The 14,517-nt window shown below is 48.6% G+C and overlaps 1 protein-coding gene, 1 long non-coding RNA gene and 1 pseudogene across 2 annotated transcripts; 1 reads left to right on the forward strand and 2 right to left on the reverse strand.

Annotated features, from left to right (window-relative positions):
- Positions 1-12,472, reverse strand: part of LOC127341118 (LEAF RUST 10 DISEASE-RESISTANCE LOCUS RECEPTOR-LIKE PROTEIN KINASE-like 2.1) — a 54,277-nt pseudogene extending 41,805 nt beyond the window's left edge.
- Positions 471-2,587, forward strand: LOC127341121 (uncharacterized). Its single transcript, XR_007875300.2, has 3 exons — positions 471-758; positions 860-1,960; positions 2,066-2,587. It is a non-coding gene; the product is annotated as an uncharacterized lncRNA (long non-coding RNA).
- Positions 8,923-10,511, reverse strand: LOC139838678 (uncharacterized). Its single transcript, XM_071828793.1, has one exon. The coding sequence runs from the start codon at positions 10,509-10,511 to the stop codon at positions 9,015-9,017; it is 1,497 nt and encodes a 498-aa protein (XP_071684894.1). The 3' UTR covers positions 8,923-9,014.
- Positions 12,473-14,517: the final 2,045 nt, after the last annotated feature.

Below are 14,517 nucleotides of genomic sequence, written 5' to 3' on the forward strand. Positions count from 1 at the left end.
AGTCAATGATACCACTGAGATGCCTGCTTTAACCTAGGATCCCTGGTTCTACCATAGTTGATGAATGCCTCTTGTCTTTCTCCATCGGAACCTTGCTCGGGCAGCAGAGTAGTAGCTGGTGGCACGGGCGGAGCGTCGTGGAGGCGAAAGTGGGCTGCTGCCCCCCCCTTTCCAAAACGCAATCTACTTTTACTAGGTACTCACTCAGCCCATGAGTAAACCCAGTCCATCAGCAGACCAAGCCAACCAGCCCAATTTCGCTTCTCATTCCCACCACAGAAGCGAACAAACGGACGAACTGCAAAGAGAGACCATCAGGTCCGCCGACCTCCATGGCGAGCGGCCCTGAACCGGTGCAGCCGGTGCGGCCGCACGGGGCCTCCAAGCGCCAGGGGCCCTCATCTACGTATGTTACAGTATACAGATACAAGGCATGCAGCGGCACGGTAGCTAGCTCGTTTGGAAAAAAAACGATCCAGTCAAAATCAGCCCATATGGAGGCATCGATGTATCTGGACTCACGTATCAATAGGAAAATAACCGGCCGCATTGATCCGTCTAGCGTCAGCCGCATCGTCTTCTCCTCTGCCTCCTCGTTTTTCTGTTCCGCTGTTCCCCAACCCTAAATCCCCAATCACAGCGGAAGTGGCGACGATAGGGCTCTCTCGCCTTGAGATTTCTAGCCGTTTTGAAGGGATTAATGGAGGAGGAGACCATGATTCATTAATTTCCAAGAAATTCCTCCCGAATTTGGAACGGTTAGTTTATCCTCTCCTACATATTCTTCAAGATTAGTCTATTCTTGTTCATCTGATTCGGTTCTGTTTCTCCACTTCTTCATTCCTCATTCCTCAATCAGGTTCAGGGATAAAATACTGAAGAAAGGGGGAAGAGGAGTAGAGGAAGCAGCGGGTACCGACGGGCGGCGGTCAGCAGCAAGCCGACAACAAGGAGTCAAGCAGCATCCTAGCTCCAGGTTCATTCGTTTCAACTTTTACTTGCATGCCTAATTCATCCTGTGTGCCAAGATGTCATCTAGAAAATCCTCTAGTCATGAAAAGCGACAGAAGAGAAAACAAGTAGATGAGTTCATACAATCCCAAAAGGGTGCCTTAGACAAATTTATTAGCAAAACTGCAAGTTCTGCTAGTGATTCTCAAGAACTAGCTCTAGCAATTGTGGAACAGCCCAATGAAAATCTATATGCAAACAATAGCAATGCTAGTGAGCATGAAAATTTAGATGGGGGTAATAATAATGTGAGTGATAATGAACCAGAACAACAATCTTTTACCACATATATTTATGATCCTGCAAATTGGGATAATTTAGATGAAACATTAAGGGATATTTTAGTGGAGAAGGGACCTATAAGAGAAGAAGACCTTGTTTTTCCTATTGGATTAGATTAATGTTGATAATATTATCAATGACTTTGCATCAACAAATTTTAGAAAAAAATGCTTCACATAGTTAGTGCACTTGTTTATTTTGCATGTCAATACAAGATCCAAGTACAATCTGGAGAGCGGGCTAGAGACCTGGAATGCAGGACGTGGAGAGCAAGCACAAGTTTGAGCTGAAATGTGATAAGATCATGAGTAGATGTTTTGTGAGTTGAACACTGTCACCCATAAGATCATGAGTATTTCCTTGAGAAGATAGGAAGAATTATGTTAAATGATTAAGTTTGTATTAAATTAAATATCAAAAATCATCTCTATTGCTTATGTACCGGGGGCCTTTTTTTTTGGCTTGCACCGGGGCCCTGGAATGCCAGGGCCGGCCCCTGTTTCCCGTCGATCCCCCTCCTCACCCCTCTGCCCTTGATCCCCCTCCTGGCGCCGCTCCGCCACGATCCAGTACCGTGGGCGGCTGCTGCTCCGCCCGCCCCCTGCGCACAACGCCCCACTGCCTGCACGCCACCCGGCCAGCCGTGAGACGCCAGCGCCCAGGTTAGGTATGCGTTTCTGAATTCCGATTTTTCCTTGACAATTGGGATGCACTGGTAATTTTCAATCCCATTAATCCACTAGATTGCTCAATTGATGCATTTTATATTTAGATAGCAATGGGGAAACATCAGAAGATATTCTTTTTTTAATACGTAAAAGAAAAAGAGATGATGAAGTTATTGAACTTGAACATACATCCCTTCCTGATGCTATGACTATTGTGGAATATGTAAATTAAATGGAAGATGAAGATGGACAGAAAATCGGAGGCAAGGCGAACAAGATGCGTGTATAGCATCATGGCATTGCCATCTAGTATTGTCTTACATATGTTCCATAATTTGCACCATTTTTTAGGCTTGTTTGATGTTTTTAATAGAATTTGCCCCCTCTTCTATTTTGTTCACGCTCCGCCACTGGCTGGTGGGCGAAGCTGGGTAGTGGCAAGAAATGTGAGCTGCAAAAGAGCAATATCGCCTTCTCGGTATACACTTTCTGGCATATTTGGAAGGAGCGTCGGCGTCATATTTTTTCAGAACCTTTTGATGCCTGCTGCGGGACTGGCCTCCCTAATCAAGGCTGATCTGGAGTTGCTCAGCTTGGCTAGAGAGAGAATGGAGATTTAGATGTTGAGACTATTCTTCTGTTAGCGTCTGTGGTTTTTTTTTTTCCAGTTCTTCTTGAGTCTCACTCTGTAAAAGCAACTCTAATAGAGACCAAAAAAATGCCGGACTCGTATATTTCCGGCGAGTTTACGGGTTCGGGCCGAAAGTGGCCCAGAACAGAGCCTGAACTCGAGGCCTGGCCCGTAAACTCAGTTCGGGGGCCCGAGAAACGCGACGGCCGCCCCGTATTTATACAGGCCGCGGAGGGGAGTTGGGTTCCAAAACCCTACTCCCCGCCGCCGATGCCGCCGCTCCGCCGCGCGGTTCCAAAACCCTACTCCCCGCCGCCGCTGCCGCCGCTCCGGCGAGCCATACCTTCGCCGTCGTCACCTTAGCCGGTCCGCCGCGACAACCCCTCCCTTCGCAATGGCGCGCGCACGACGGGCCGGTAGGGGAGGGGGCAGAATTGGCGGCGGAGGGTCGCCGCCGCGTCCGCCGGGTGTGCGGTTGGAGGCGGACCGCACGAGGCGGGCGCGCTCCGACGCAGCGCCGAAGCGGGCGGCCCGTAGGTGGCCGCGCAGGTTCGCGCGCCGGCCGAAGCGCGTCGAGGGGCGCGAAGGGGAAGCCGAGGCCCTGCCCGCCGGCACGTGTAGCCCGCCGGCACGTGCAGCCCGCCGGCACGTGCAGCCCGCCGCTGCCAGCGGTTCCGCCGCTGCCGGCGGTTCCGCCGCGCGGCAACACCGACAACGACGATGAAGACGCGCCGGCTCTTCCCGTCACCTGCGGGAGCTCGGCGGAGGCGGCGCCGTTCGAGGTCGCCGGCGCAAAAACCCTCCTCCTCCGCCGAGCGTAGATCCCCGGTGACTATCCCGGGGCCAATTTTGGATCAAATTAGCGCGCAGTTGTAGGATTATTTAGGATTCTTCTTGGTATATGTAAATTAGGTTTGACTGTAGCTCGATCGGACGAAAACCTCGTTGCCTTTCGCATGGTTCATCGGAGTAGAACCTCCTTTCATTTCCCACGATGTTTGATTTCTGTTTTTCAGTTCGAGTTTTCGGTTTCTGTTCTGTGCCGTGACTAAAATCGTCGAAACCGAAAAATTCGGGAGACTGAACTCCGGGTTTTCGGTTCGTGTTTATACGGGCACTACTAGAGATGCTCTAAGTTGTTATTGTTTTCCCCCTACTATAATGAAAAGGCAAATCACCTACCATTTCCTGTCAAAAAACACTCTGCTGTTTCATTTCAAGAAAATGGAGCATTTTCTTCCAAAATAATACTACTCCATATATGTGTTGATTTCAGAAATTGTTTTGCAGAAATTCAACTGAAATAAACATATTTTTTCCGATAAAGGGAATATATTAATATCAATAGATACCAATTACACCCAACCTCTGCAACAACGCAGTACCCTAATTGTAGTACGGATGCACACAACCAAAAAAAAGAAAAAGAAAATTAAGAAAAAGAAGTCCCGCTACGGTCCACCAAGACAACACCTGAAATCCAGACTCTCCACCATCGACGCCTCCAAGAAGGGAACAGTGCACAAGCGCCGTCGTCGCCCGATCAAAAGATCTTAGGTTTTCAACCTGGAGATAGTCTCCGCCCTCAAAACAATGCCTTCAACAAAGTCATTGCCAGGCACAACCAATTAAGGCCAGACCTTTAATTTTCACCCTGAAAGGTAAGACTCTGAACTTCACATGTGTTGCCGCCTCCACTTGCATACTGCAACCCAGAACACCAAGCAAGTCCCCCAACAAGACAGAGACTCGAACCTCCATTGCTAGTCCTCCCAATCCGGCCTTCACGATATTCCCACCTCTGATTCACCATGGACTAGAATGTCATCTGATGGCAACACAGAACAGAGCTTCGCGCCGCTCCCTCCAGCACCAATCGGTCGGAAAAAAAAGCATGGGTGCGCACGACCGAATAACGCCCGATCCAGCGAACTCCAGGCATAAGGTGCACTATTACATTCGCCGGCAGAGCCTTCCGGAACGCAACACTCCGGCCAGATTTAGACGGACAAGCCTCAGGCAGGTCTTCATCTTCGCACAAGAGAGAACCTAGGACCGCTACCATTATTCAGGTCGGGCCCCGATGCTGCCGACCATCCCAGACCAGCCATGGCAAAGCGGCGACACCAAGCGAATGGGCAACGCCTTGCAGCCGGTCGGCCCTCTACCAGCGACAACCAGGATGCTCATGTCTTCCTCAGCCATCGCCGGCTTCCACGCCTCCCCACCTCGCCACCGGGACTCGGTGACAGATCGAAAGACCCACCACCACCATCCTCAGGCCGACCATCTCCGGCGAAGAAGAGGGCCACCTCCGCCATCCAACCCAGGGCTGCTGTCCCGGGCGACCTCGTGCCGCGGGAGAAGCCCAGGAGCACCACCTTGCACCGGCGGGAGGCGGGGAGATGCAGCAGTGCAGATTGAGGACCTGGCCGCCGCCAAGCTCTGCCAGCCATCACCGGTGTGCCGTCACCAGCGCCGAGGAGATGAAGTTCATCCATCACATTTTATATAATAAAAAACGTTTTGTTCCACAAAACTGCTATCTCTCTGTACCTATATTTACCTGAACTTTGTAAAGCTTATTTATGAAGTTTCTTTGCATTGCATGTATATGGTATCAAATATATCTTTATATACTAATAGCTGCTAAGCATACCTTCCATTGAAAGCTGACCAGGTACTGCCGACCATGATAATGTTTGGTTGGTGATATTAGTCACATGAAGATGTATTGTTGCACTGAAACACCGTTACTCTGATGTTTCATTTCAAATATTTGAAGCAGTAGCCATGCACTATTTCGTATAAATTCAACTAGAAAATTACGAAGTTCATTCATAACATTTGATATAATAAAAAAAATTTAGTTCCACAAAACTGCCATCTCTCTGTACCTATATTTTACCTGATATTTTTAAGGCTTATTTATGAAGTTTCTTCGCATTGCTGATTAATTGTTTGTACTCACTTGCGTTCATTGTTGGCGCTGATGCCCCCAGTACTCAGGGTGGAGCTAGCAATATGGCAAGGTTTGGCAGCCGCCATACCTAAAATTTGGCTCTTATAGCAGTATACATATGAGTTAGGTTCAGTTCTTGTTCAGGTTTGTCTCACGCTGCCTGTCATCGATGGAGAATTGGAAATCGCTTCTGTTTATGGACTGAAACTAACGAATCGGTAAGAAGCAGTCCCGTGTTGGGCCTGCTCAATATTAGGCCTGCCTAATGAGTAAACTTCCTGTTTGGCTGTTCTCAATGAAGTAAGGAAAACCCTCGCGAAGTCGCGATCGTGCATAGCAGAGCCAGCACCAACACACCACGGCAGGACGCAACCGCGCAGCGGGAACAAGAACCGCGGCTGCTGGCGATGAACTAGGCCGCGACAGGCAAGGCCGCGAGGGCGAGTAGAAGATTAAGGACATGGCGCCGTAGAAGAAAATAAGTACATTGCAAGGTATTTGATTGCGGAACTACATTGTCTTTGATCTCGCTTTTTTACTCAAATAAGCTCCAGTACAAGGTATGCATCTTATCTTCACTTAGTAACATGCCTCGTCCCCTAATATGATACTGATAGTTACTGATTTATGCTTTTTCTATCGTTTCTCTATTAATGCAGATCATTCATTTGTTCAACTAGTTAAACTGTTGATCTGTTATTCATGTCATTTATTCAGTGAGGTATTTTGAGGTGCAATACTTTATTTTAACATTTTGAAATTAGATTTTACCCGTTGAAAGCAACGTAATATTATCTAGTCGAATCTTGCATTTTCTCATTTATTGACTTCGCCACACCTCAAATTTATTCCTGCCTCCGCCACTGCCAGTACTGGCACGAGGGTGGTCTTGCAACCATCTATAAAGTACAATGCGCAGTTACGAGAAGCATTGCAGGGCACTTGACCAAGACGAACAAACGAGTTGTTGACACCTTGCATCAGAACAAGTCCATGTTTCAGCTGCGGCACTATTGAGTTATCGGTGGAATCATAGAACAGCAGATCCTGGTTGGCATGACTGATATTGAATGGTAGAAAGCCGTTTGAAGTATGTCTTGGTGATTGGAACTTGGCTGCGGTTGAGGTCCTCCATGTTAATATCCTCGAGAGGACTTAGGCCTGTCCTGCCGACGACCTGTGATGTGCACTAGTTTCATTTTTCCTGTTTGTAAAATACCCGGTACCTCCTAGCAGGATTGTAAGCAAAAGCATTATCTTTCCAATGAACTGAAGCACAAAGGCCCCTTTTGTTTTCTCGAAAAAATAAGGTATGGTTCTTGTACAAGATGTTGAGGATTCCAAACGCATCATGCATAGTGCTCCTCTGGAAGGGGCTATTTTTGTAACAGTAAACCTTGTAATCTATCAAACCGCATGCCCTCTCTTTTCCTTCATCTTGGACAAGCCAGAATGGATCCGAGTTGGTCAGATTGCCACATGCACATTGTTGTTTCTTGTGCCATGCTTGTTCTTGAGAGTTGTAAAAAAGATGCTAAGCTACTTAACACATAGAAGCAGAAAGGTGTGGAACATGACAACTTGTTTCAGTAAGGAGTTAAGGACGAAGAATCAAGATGGTTACTAAGAAGGTTGGTTGTATGGTTGCTTTGCGTTTACTCTAATTTGATACTGAGGGTCAAGACAGGTTGCTGTCTTGTTTACTCAGTCTAGACTGAGCAATTTAGTCATTGGATGAGACTGGTCAGTTAACATGAATGAAGGGTTGGAAAGGTCTTCGTGTGGCCTGATAATGTTCATCCATCTACTGGGATGATATTTGATGACCTGATCCGCGCAGAAACTCTCTTGAAGCCACAAAAACATTGTTCTGGCACTGGAATTTGAAGTAACACACATACAATTTCTCAAACTAGCTCTTTTCCTGGTCATGTGTCCACCAATAGCAGCATCAGTTTACTGTAAATTGTTGGCCTGTGACACAAGTTGTAACATATGTTCGCAATTTCAATTTTCAGTGAGCTATTTCCTTTTCATTTTTCTTTTGGATTGTTGCCATAATACTCTGATAAGGTGCTAATGCTAATATTTTTATTTTACAGAACTTTTTTCGAGAAAAACGCAAAGCTTGCGTCTCGATATGTTGAAAAGATAGTAAATGTTCATAGAAAGCCCCAAGAAGGGGACCAGAAACAACGTGAATCAATGAGGTGTGACCGGATGTGATTGCTGATGGTGGACTTTGATTGATTGAGTTTGCTCAAAACATGGCGGCTGCAGGACCATGAAACAGCTTCTTGCTCTGGAACAGCAGAGTAATGTGTTAGGGTAAGGAGGCGCATCAGAACTAAGAGGTGTAGGAGAAGGGACAGCGAGAGGTGCATCAGGAAAAATAAGAAAAGAGATATCATCCACCGGGTAAGTACCAGAGGTGGAGCGAGGATAGAAGGGACACGTCTCATCAAACGTGACATCACGAGAGATGCGCATCCGACGACCAACGGGGTCCCAACAGCGATAGCCCTTATGCTCATCACTGTATCCGAGAAAAACACACTCAACAGACTGAGCGGTCAGTTTGGTGCGTTCGCGAGGAGGTAGAAGGACATAGCAAACGCAACCAAATAAACGAAGAGTCGAGTAGTCTGGAGAGCTACCAGAGAGACGCTCGAGAGGAATGCCACCTTGAAGGGCAGCTGAAGGCTGAATGTTAATGAGGTAAGTCGACGTAGCGACAGCCTCAGCCCAGAAATGCGGCGGACGAGAGGAAGCAATCATCATAGCACGGGTAGTCTCAAGAATATGACGATGCTTACGCTCGGCGACACCATTTTGAGCATAGGCGTCGGGACACGAGAACTGAGCGAGGGTGCCCTGCTCAGTAAGGACACCACGCAGGCGCTGGGAGATATACTCGCCTGTAGAATCAGCACGAAACACACGAATAGGCGTGGAATACTGAGTACGAACTATTGCCGTAAAGCGCTGATAAATAGAGAGCACCTCAATGCGAGAGCGCATAAAAAACAACCAGGTGTACCGTGAAAAATCATCAATAAACAAAATATAGTATCGATGGCCCCCTTTTGAAGGAAAGGGAGCCGGACCCCAAACATCTGAATGAACTAAATCAAAAGGTCGCTGAGATACAGACACACTAGTAGGATAAGGAAGCTGAATCTGTTTGCCTAACCTACAACCCTAACACGAATGTAAAGACACATCTCTTGAGACAGACCCCAGAAGACCACGACGAACTAATGACGATAAACGGGAGCCACAAAGGTGACCCAGCCGATGATGCCACTGCTGAAAAGAGCCAGTGACAGAAGCAAAGAACCGCAGGAGAACTGGCAGATGAAGTGTCAGCGGAAGGAACGCGAAGCCAGTCTAACTCCCATAGCCCCGGAGACTCAAGGCTGCGAGGGCCAGCTCCAACCAGGGCCTGTGTACGGCGGTCCTAAACAACACAAGAATCAGCGTCAAGAATGACGCGACAACCAGAATCAGTAAGCTGACTAGCAGAAAACAGGTTCATCTTAAGACTAGGAACATGAGAAACATCAGGAACAGAAAAAGAGGAAGTAGAAAGGGTGCCTCGATTGGAAACAGAAAGAGAGGTACCATCAGCCGTGATAAGACGGACAGGAGAAATAAGAGAGTGAAGAGCAGAAAGAATAGAAGACGCAGAAGTCATATGAAAAGAAGCTCCAGAATCCAGATACCACGGGGATGACGTACCTGACTGTGTAGAAGGTGGTGGTCGCGCGGTGCCAGAAGAGCTAGGCACAGAACCAGCAGTACCCGACGAGGAAGAGCCTGTAGCAGCGAGCAGACCACGAAGACCACGGATAATGTCCTGATCAGACAGTGCAACAGCAGAAGATCCTGAAGAACCAGCCTGCCTACGAGCATGGTACTGCTGACGTAAGCTGGGATCCCTCCTCCAGCAGCTAGAGACATCGTGGCCAGACTTGCCACAGTAGGCGCAGGGAGGACGAGGAGGTGCTGTCATACCACGAGGCTGCTGAGGCTGACTCTGGCCCTGGACCGGAGGAGTAGAGAGTATCGGCGGTACTGGAGACCGCAACGAAGCCGACGGCACAGGAGAACCACGAGCAGACGGTACAGGAGGACCACGAGCAGCAAGTACAGAGGGAACCTCAAGAAGACCAGCACCACGAAGACGAGTCTCCTCAGCACGAAACTCAGCCAGTACCTCAGAGAGCGGAACACGACCACGGGCAAGCAGCTGGGCACGACGCGGCTCAAACTCCTTGCGGAGCCGCGACAAGAACTCAAATACGCGCTGAAACTCCAGATCCGCGCGCACAGTCAGACAGCAGGGACAGGTGGCACACACAGCTGTACGAAGAGAATCAAGCTGACGCCAAATAGCAGCACTCTGAGTATAGAACTCATCAATAGTGGAATCACCATGCTGAAGAGCATGCTCCTGGCGCACCACAGACAGGTAAAGAGCATCCCCAGACGGCTGATAGAGCTGATGAAGAAAAGCCCACGGAGCAGCAGCAGTGGGAAGACCCATGAACTCAGCAGCATACTGAGGCAGAACACTGGAAGTGAGAACAACAACAGCAAGAGCATCCTCATCTATCCACTGAGTGTAGTCAGTCAGATCCAGCCGGTACGTCGCAACAGCAGTAGAATGCTCCTGGACCTTCCGGTCATAATCAGCCAGAGCAGTATCATCAGCACTCTTGGCTGCATCCTTGACCGCCTGAGTAGCATCGGGGGCAAGGGCAACGGGCGTCGGTGCAATAGGCGCCGTAGGAGCAACGGGGCGCGGCGGACAGGAGACCTCGCCAGAAAGCACACCCCAAAGACGAAGACCGCGCATGTGGACGCGCATGAAGGCAGCGAAATTAGGATAATTCGCGCCATCAAAAGCCACCGGACAGCGAGGAATCGCAACATAGCCCGACGAGGAAGACATGGTTTTTTTTTTCACTTTTTTTTTCTTAGATCGGGTCAAATCCCAATCGAATCAGAGAGAGCACGCAGAACAGAACGCAGCACGGGGACGGCGCGGGCGAGCTGCCAGATAAGGGGCAGCACGGGGGCGACGGGCGGCGGGCGGCGCAGAGCTGGTGGTGGAGCGGCCGGACGGGGGATGGCCCGGCGCGAGCGTCGGCCGGACGTGGGCGGGCGACGGGCGGCGTGGCCGGAGAGAGCCGGCGGAGGCTGGGAGCAGCCGGCCGGGGAGCGGCGGCCGGGAGGAGCGGCGACCGGAGGAGAACGAGCGGCGGCCGGAGGAACGGCGGCCAGGAGGCGGCGGTCAGGACGAGCGGCAACGACGGCCGGGGAGCCGCGGCAGATGTACGGACCTAGAGGACCAATTTTTGCTCCGATACCATGTTAGGGTAATAGACTGCTTGTATTACCAGGGGGCCAAAGGCCACAATATATAATACATGTACAGGTGCAAATATGCAGAAAACTCCTTAATACATGGGGAAACTATAATATACTAATATATACTCTAACATAATGGAAGTGTGGAAACTAGAGCGAGTGAGAATTTGCTGCGGTCGGAGTAAATGGGAATTGCATGAGAATTTGCACGGGTACCTTTACTGTTCTAAGTGGAGTATTCTCACTCACATATTAGTCAGTTTCAAAGGACACAAGGTGCCCGTGAATGGTCAATTGGTCTCTACTCACTAGTGTGTCTTGTTGCTGTTTATGCATTTGTCAGTGCTTTCTACTTGATTGGTATGGATGAAGAAACGTATCCAGTTTGTCGCTAGGCCATTTCAATGCTTCGTGTATATTTAGGACATATAATTTGTAGGAGTACTTGCATGCGGTGCGGGGGACAGTGAGGAAAAAATAAATACCCCAGTGAATGTAGGTTGTTTCTTTCCACATCAGCACATATGTAATTTTGTTTGTAGATTTTCTTATATGTGCACAACTCGTTTTGGGTCTCTTACATCTATTTCAAGTTTTCAACTAGGTTTATAAATTTTAGTTTTACAGGTGCGAGAGTTTGGAGGCTTACCAGAGCACGTTGACCCATTTTTTCTGTTACTGGGGCAGAGGCACGCGAACGCCGCGTACTCATTGATGTACCTGCACTGGCCGCCGCTTGCGCTGCAAGCGGAGCAGTCCCCGACACTAGTGGCTGACCACTCCAGGATAAACCCGCTCTTCAGGAGTCGACTGTAGTTTGCTGCTGTCAAGGTCTCTGCTTCGGACCTGAGCACCGGCAAATACGCGTAGGTGTGCAGCTCCCAGCCAGTATTGCCGGTGGCCTGTCCCGGTCGTAGCTTCCAGCAAGGTAAGCGAAGATGGATCTACCGCAGCCAGCGGTGACGTTCATGTACCCTCGCCCGCGTGGCTCCGTCCCGTTGCAGTTGTAGAGGAAGCACATGGCCCGGTTGCTGGGGCTGATCTTGAATGGGCTGAGGGATAGGCTGGAAGACATGCTGAAGTCCGTGCGGCACACACCATCGTTGCCAACTGCGACCCTGCCGTGGGACGCAACGAAGCTGCTGGCGGCGTAGTCGATGCTGAGGACGCGGATGGCTGAGCCCCTCAAGGAAGCTGTGCTGCTGCTGCCGTTGCCAGTGCACAAGAGCTCGAAGGCTGGCTGGCCGCAAGACACCTCAGGCGGGGGTTGGCTGGGCGCGCCGAGCCAGAATGGGTACTTCACCGTGAGGTTCCCGCATGCTACCGTCTTGCAGTCCGCGCGTGTGCGCTGGATGAGGAACAGCAAGAGTAAGATGGCGAGCAGTGAGTTGGGATACATACCAAATATCTGATTTGAGGAGACAGATTTGGTAACCGGAAAGGATTTTCAAGTGACTGGAGGAAGATGAGAGAGGAGATATGAATGGCATTAGGCAATGAGTTTGACTAGTTCTATGAACGCTATAACTTTTCCCACACCCACTAGAGAGAGTCCACGTCCAAATGTCCTGATCCATATTAAGTTTGTGTTGTTGCCATACAAGATGATGATCTGGACCCCTTGTGCCAGGGCCCGTAGTATTAAATTCTTTGATTAAGTGTGGCACTGATCGCTCCAGCAGGTGCGTGGAGCCGGAGCCGGCATGTTCGCCCGCTGGTTTTGCTGTCTTATCTTGTGAGTTCAACAGGTATGTGAATTCGAAGGCAAGAAAATTGACTGGTTGAGCAATGAATTTTTCGAAAGAAAATTAATACAGTTGTTCAGCAGAACCAAGGGACAAGTTTTGACAAATGAGGCATGGGTGATGTGCTGTGATGGCAGAGAGCGGACTAAGGATTGGCTGAGTATGCCCTCACAGACCATAGCACCATGGTATGTTCCTGTCCTATATTTCCCTCAGTTTCCAGAGCCATCTTCAAGTGTCTTCACAAGATATATAAATTGTTACAGAAGTGTAAATCTTGGAGGCGTTCAGCTCGCATATATCAGCGACACGGAACCTGCCTTCCTGGCAGAGATGTGCATGTAAAGCCAGCCGATGGAAATGAGCTCCTTAGAACTGGACAACTGTTGGTAAGTAAAACGACCTCGAAGTCTGAGGAGCACGATCTTTCAGCCTCAAAGTAAGCCAGAATGGGCCGTAGTTGCTGAGGTTGCTGCAACACGTGACCGGGGAGAATTCCTCTTGCTCCTCAGCCGCCTCGACGTGAAGCATCAGTATGGCACCAGGGCAAAGGTGAAAATCAAGAACCAGCAGCGTAGGATTTGAAAATTTGTTGCTGTGGTGATCATGGGGGCGTGGGGAGATAGAAGTGACAGAGCATACTGCGCCTAGTTGGCACAGTACGTGCTGGGCTATCCTCGTCCACACGTCCTGGGAGACAGTCTTCAAACTTTTCAAGGGTGTTCAGCAGAACCCAGTAATAACCATGTAATGGGGTAACCATGGTAATCATGTTCTCCGTGTGACACAAGTTGTAACCATGTAATCATGTTCCAAACTTCAAGTGTCAGTATAAGCTGTTTCCATATTTTTTTTGGGTTGTTGCCATAATAGTTCAACATGGAACTAATGCTGACATATCAGCCTGCCGAATGCTGACAAAAATTCAGCCTGCCGAATGCTGACATATCAATGCTAACCTGCAAACTAGATGCTAGTTTCAAAGGAACCTGTCATGGGCGTAAGCCCTGGGACTAGCAGGGGAGCTCGCACATATTTTATATTTAAGTACAGTTGGAGTTTATGATGATCTTTGTGGGATTGAGTTAGTGTAGAAAGTAGCTGTGTCTAATATAAATTAGAGATTGATTTGAGTGGTTGGAATAGGTACTGTATAAGGTGGCCATTTTATCATTACTTGAATCCAGCAAGAGCAATATCAGTCTACTATTCCACTTCCCAGTCTCTTTCTTCATTCCAGTCCCAAATTTCTCCTCCCAACACTCCAACAGTCATCCTGAGTTCTGGCCATCTTCCATCGTTCACACCTGGCCACGCATGCATGTGGGTAGGTTTTTTGACACAACACTTGCACTTGTTTAATTTGAGAATATACTCTTACAATCCTGCCAGGCTGCCACCTTTGCAGAGAGTTTGCAGTTTGTGTTCGGATTTTTGAATTCACAAAGATTATCTTCTCATTCTCAACCTGTAGCACTCTACGAAGAACTTGTGCTTTGCCAGGACTGGTAGAACTTGCACTTTCTAAATTTATATCGCGAACCAAATCTTCACTGAGCAAGAAAGAGGAGCATAGGACAAATTAACAAAAAACATTTTTTTTGCACGAAATAATTTGTTTCAAAGTAACTACTCCCAAGTAAAGGGACACAAATAGTAGTTCCAACCATTTTTCAGCAGTAAAGGAAGAACCACACTCATCATTCAGCCTATCACAAATAGATTCATTGTACATAGCAGATCAATCTCAGCTAATCTATATTTGTCCAAAACCCCTCAAACTTAGCACATTACTCTAAGAATTTGCAGTTAACTCTATCGTATGCTTTTATCATATGGGTT

This window comes from Lolium perenne, chromosome 3, assembly GCF_019359855.2.
Source record: "Lolium perenne isolate Kyuss_39 chromosome 3, Kyuss_2.0, whole genome shotgun sequence".
In the NCBI taxonomy this organism is placed as follows: Eukaryota; Viridiplantae; Streptophyta; class Magnoliopsida; order Poales; family Poaceae; genus Lolium; species Lolium perenne.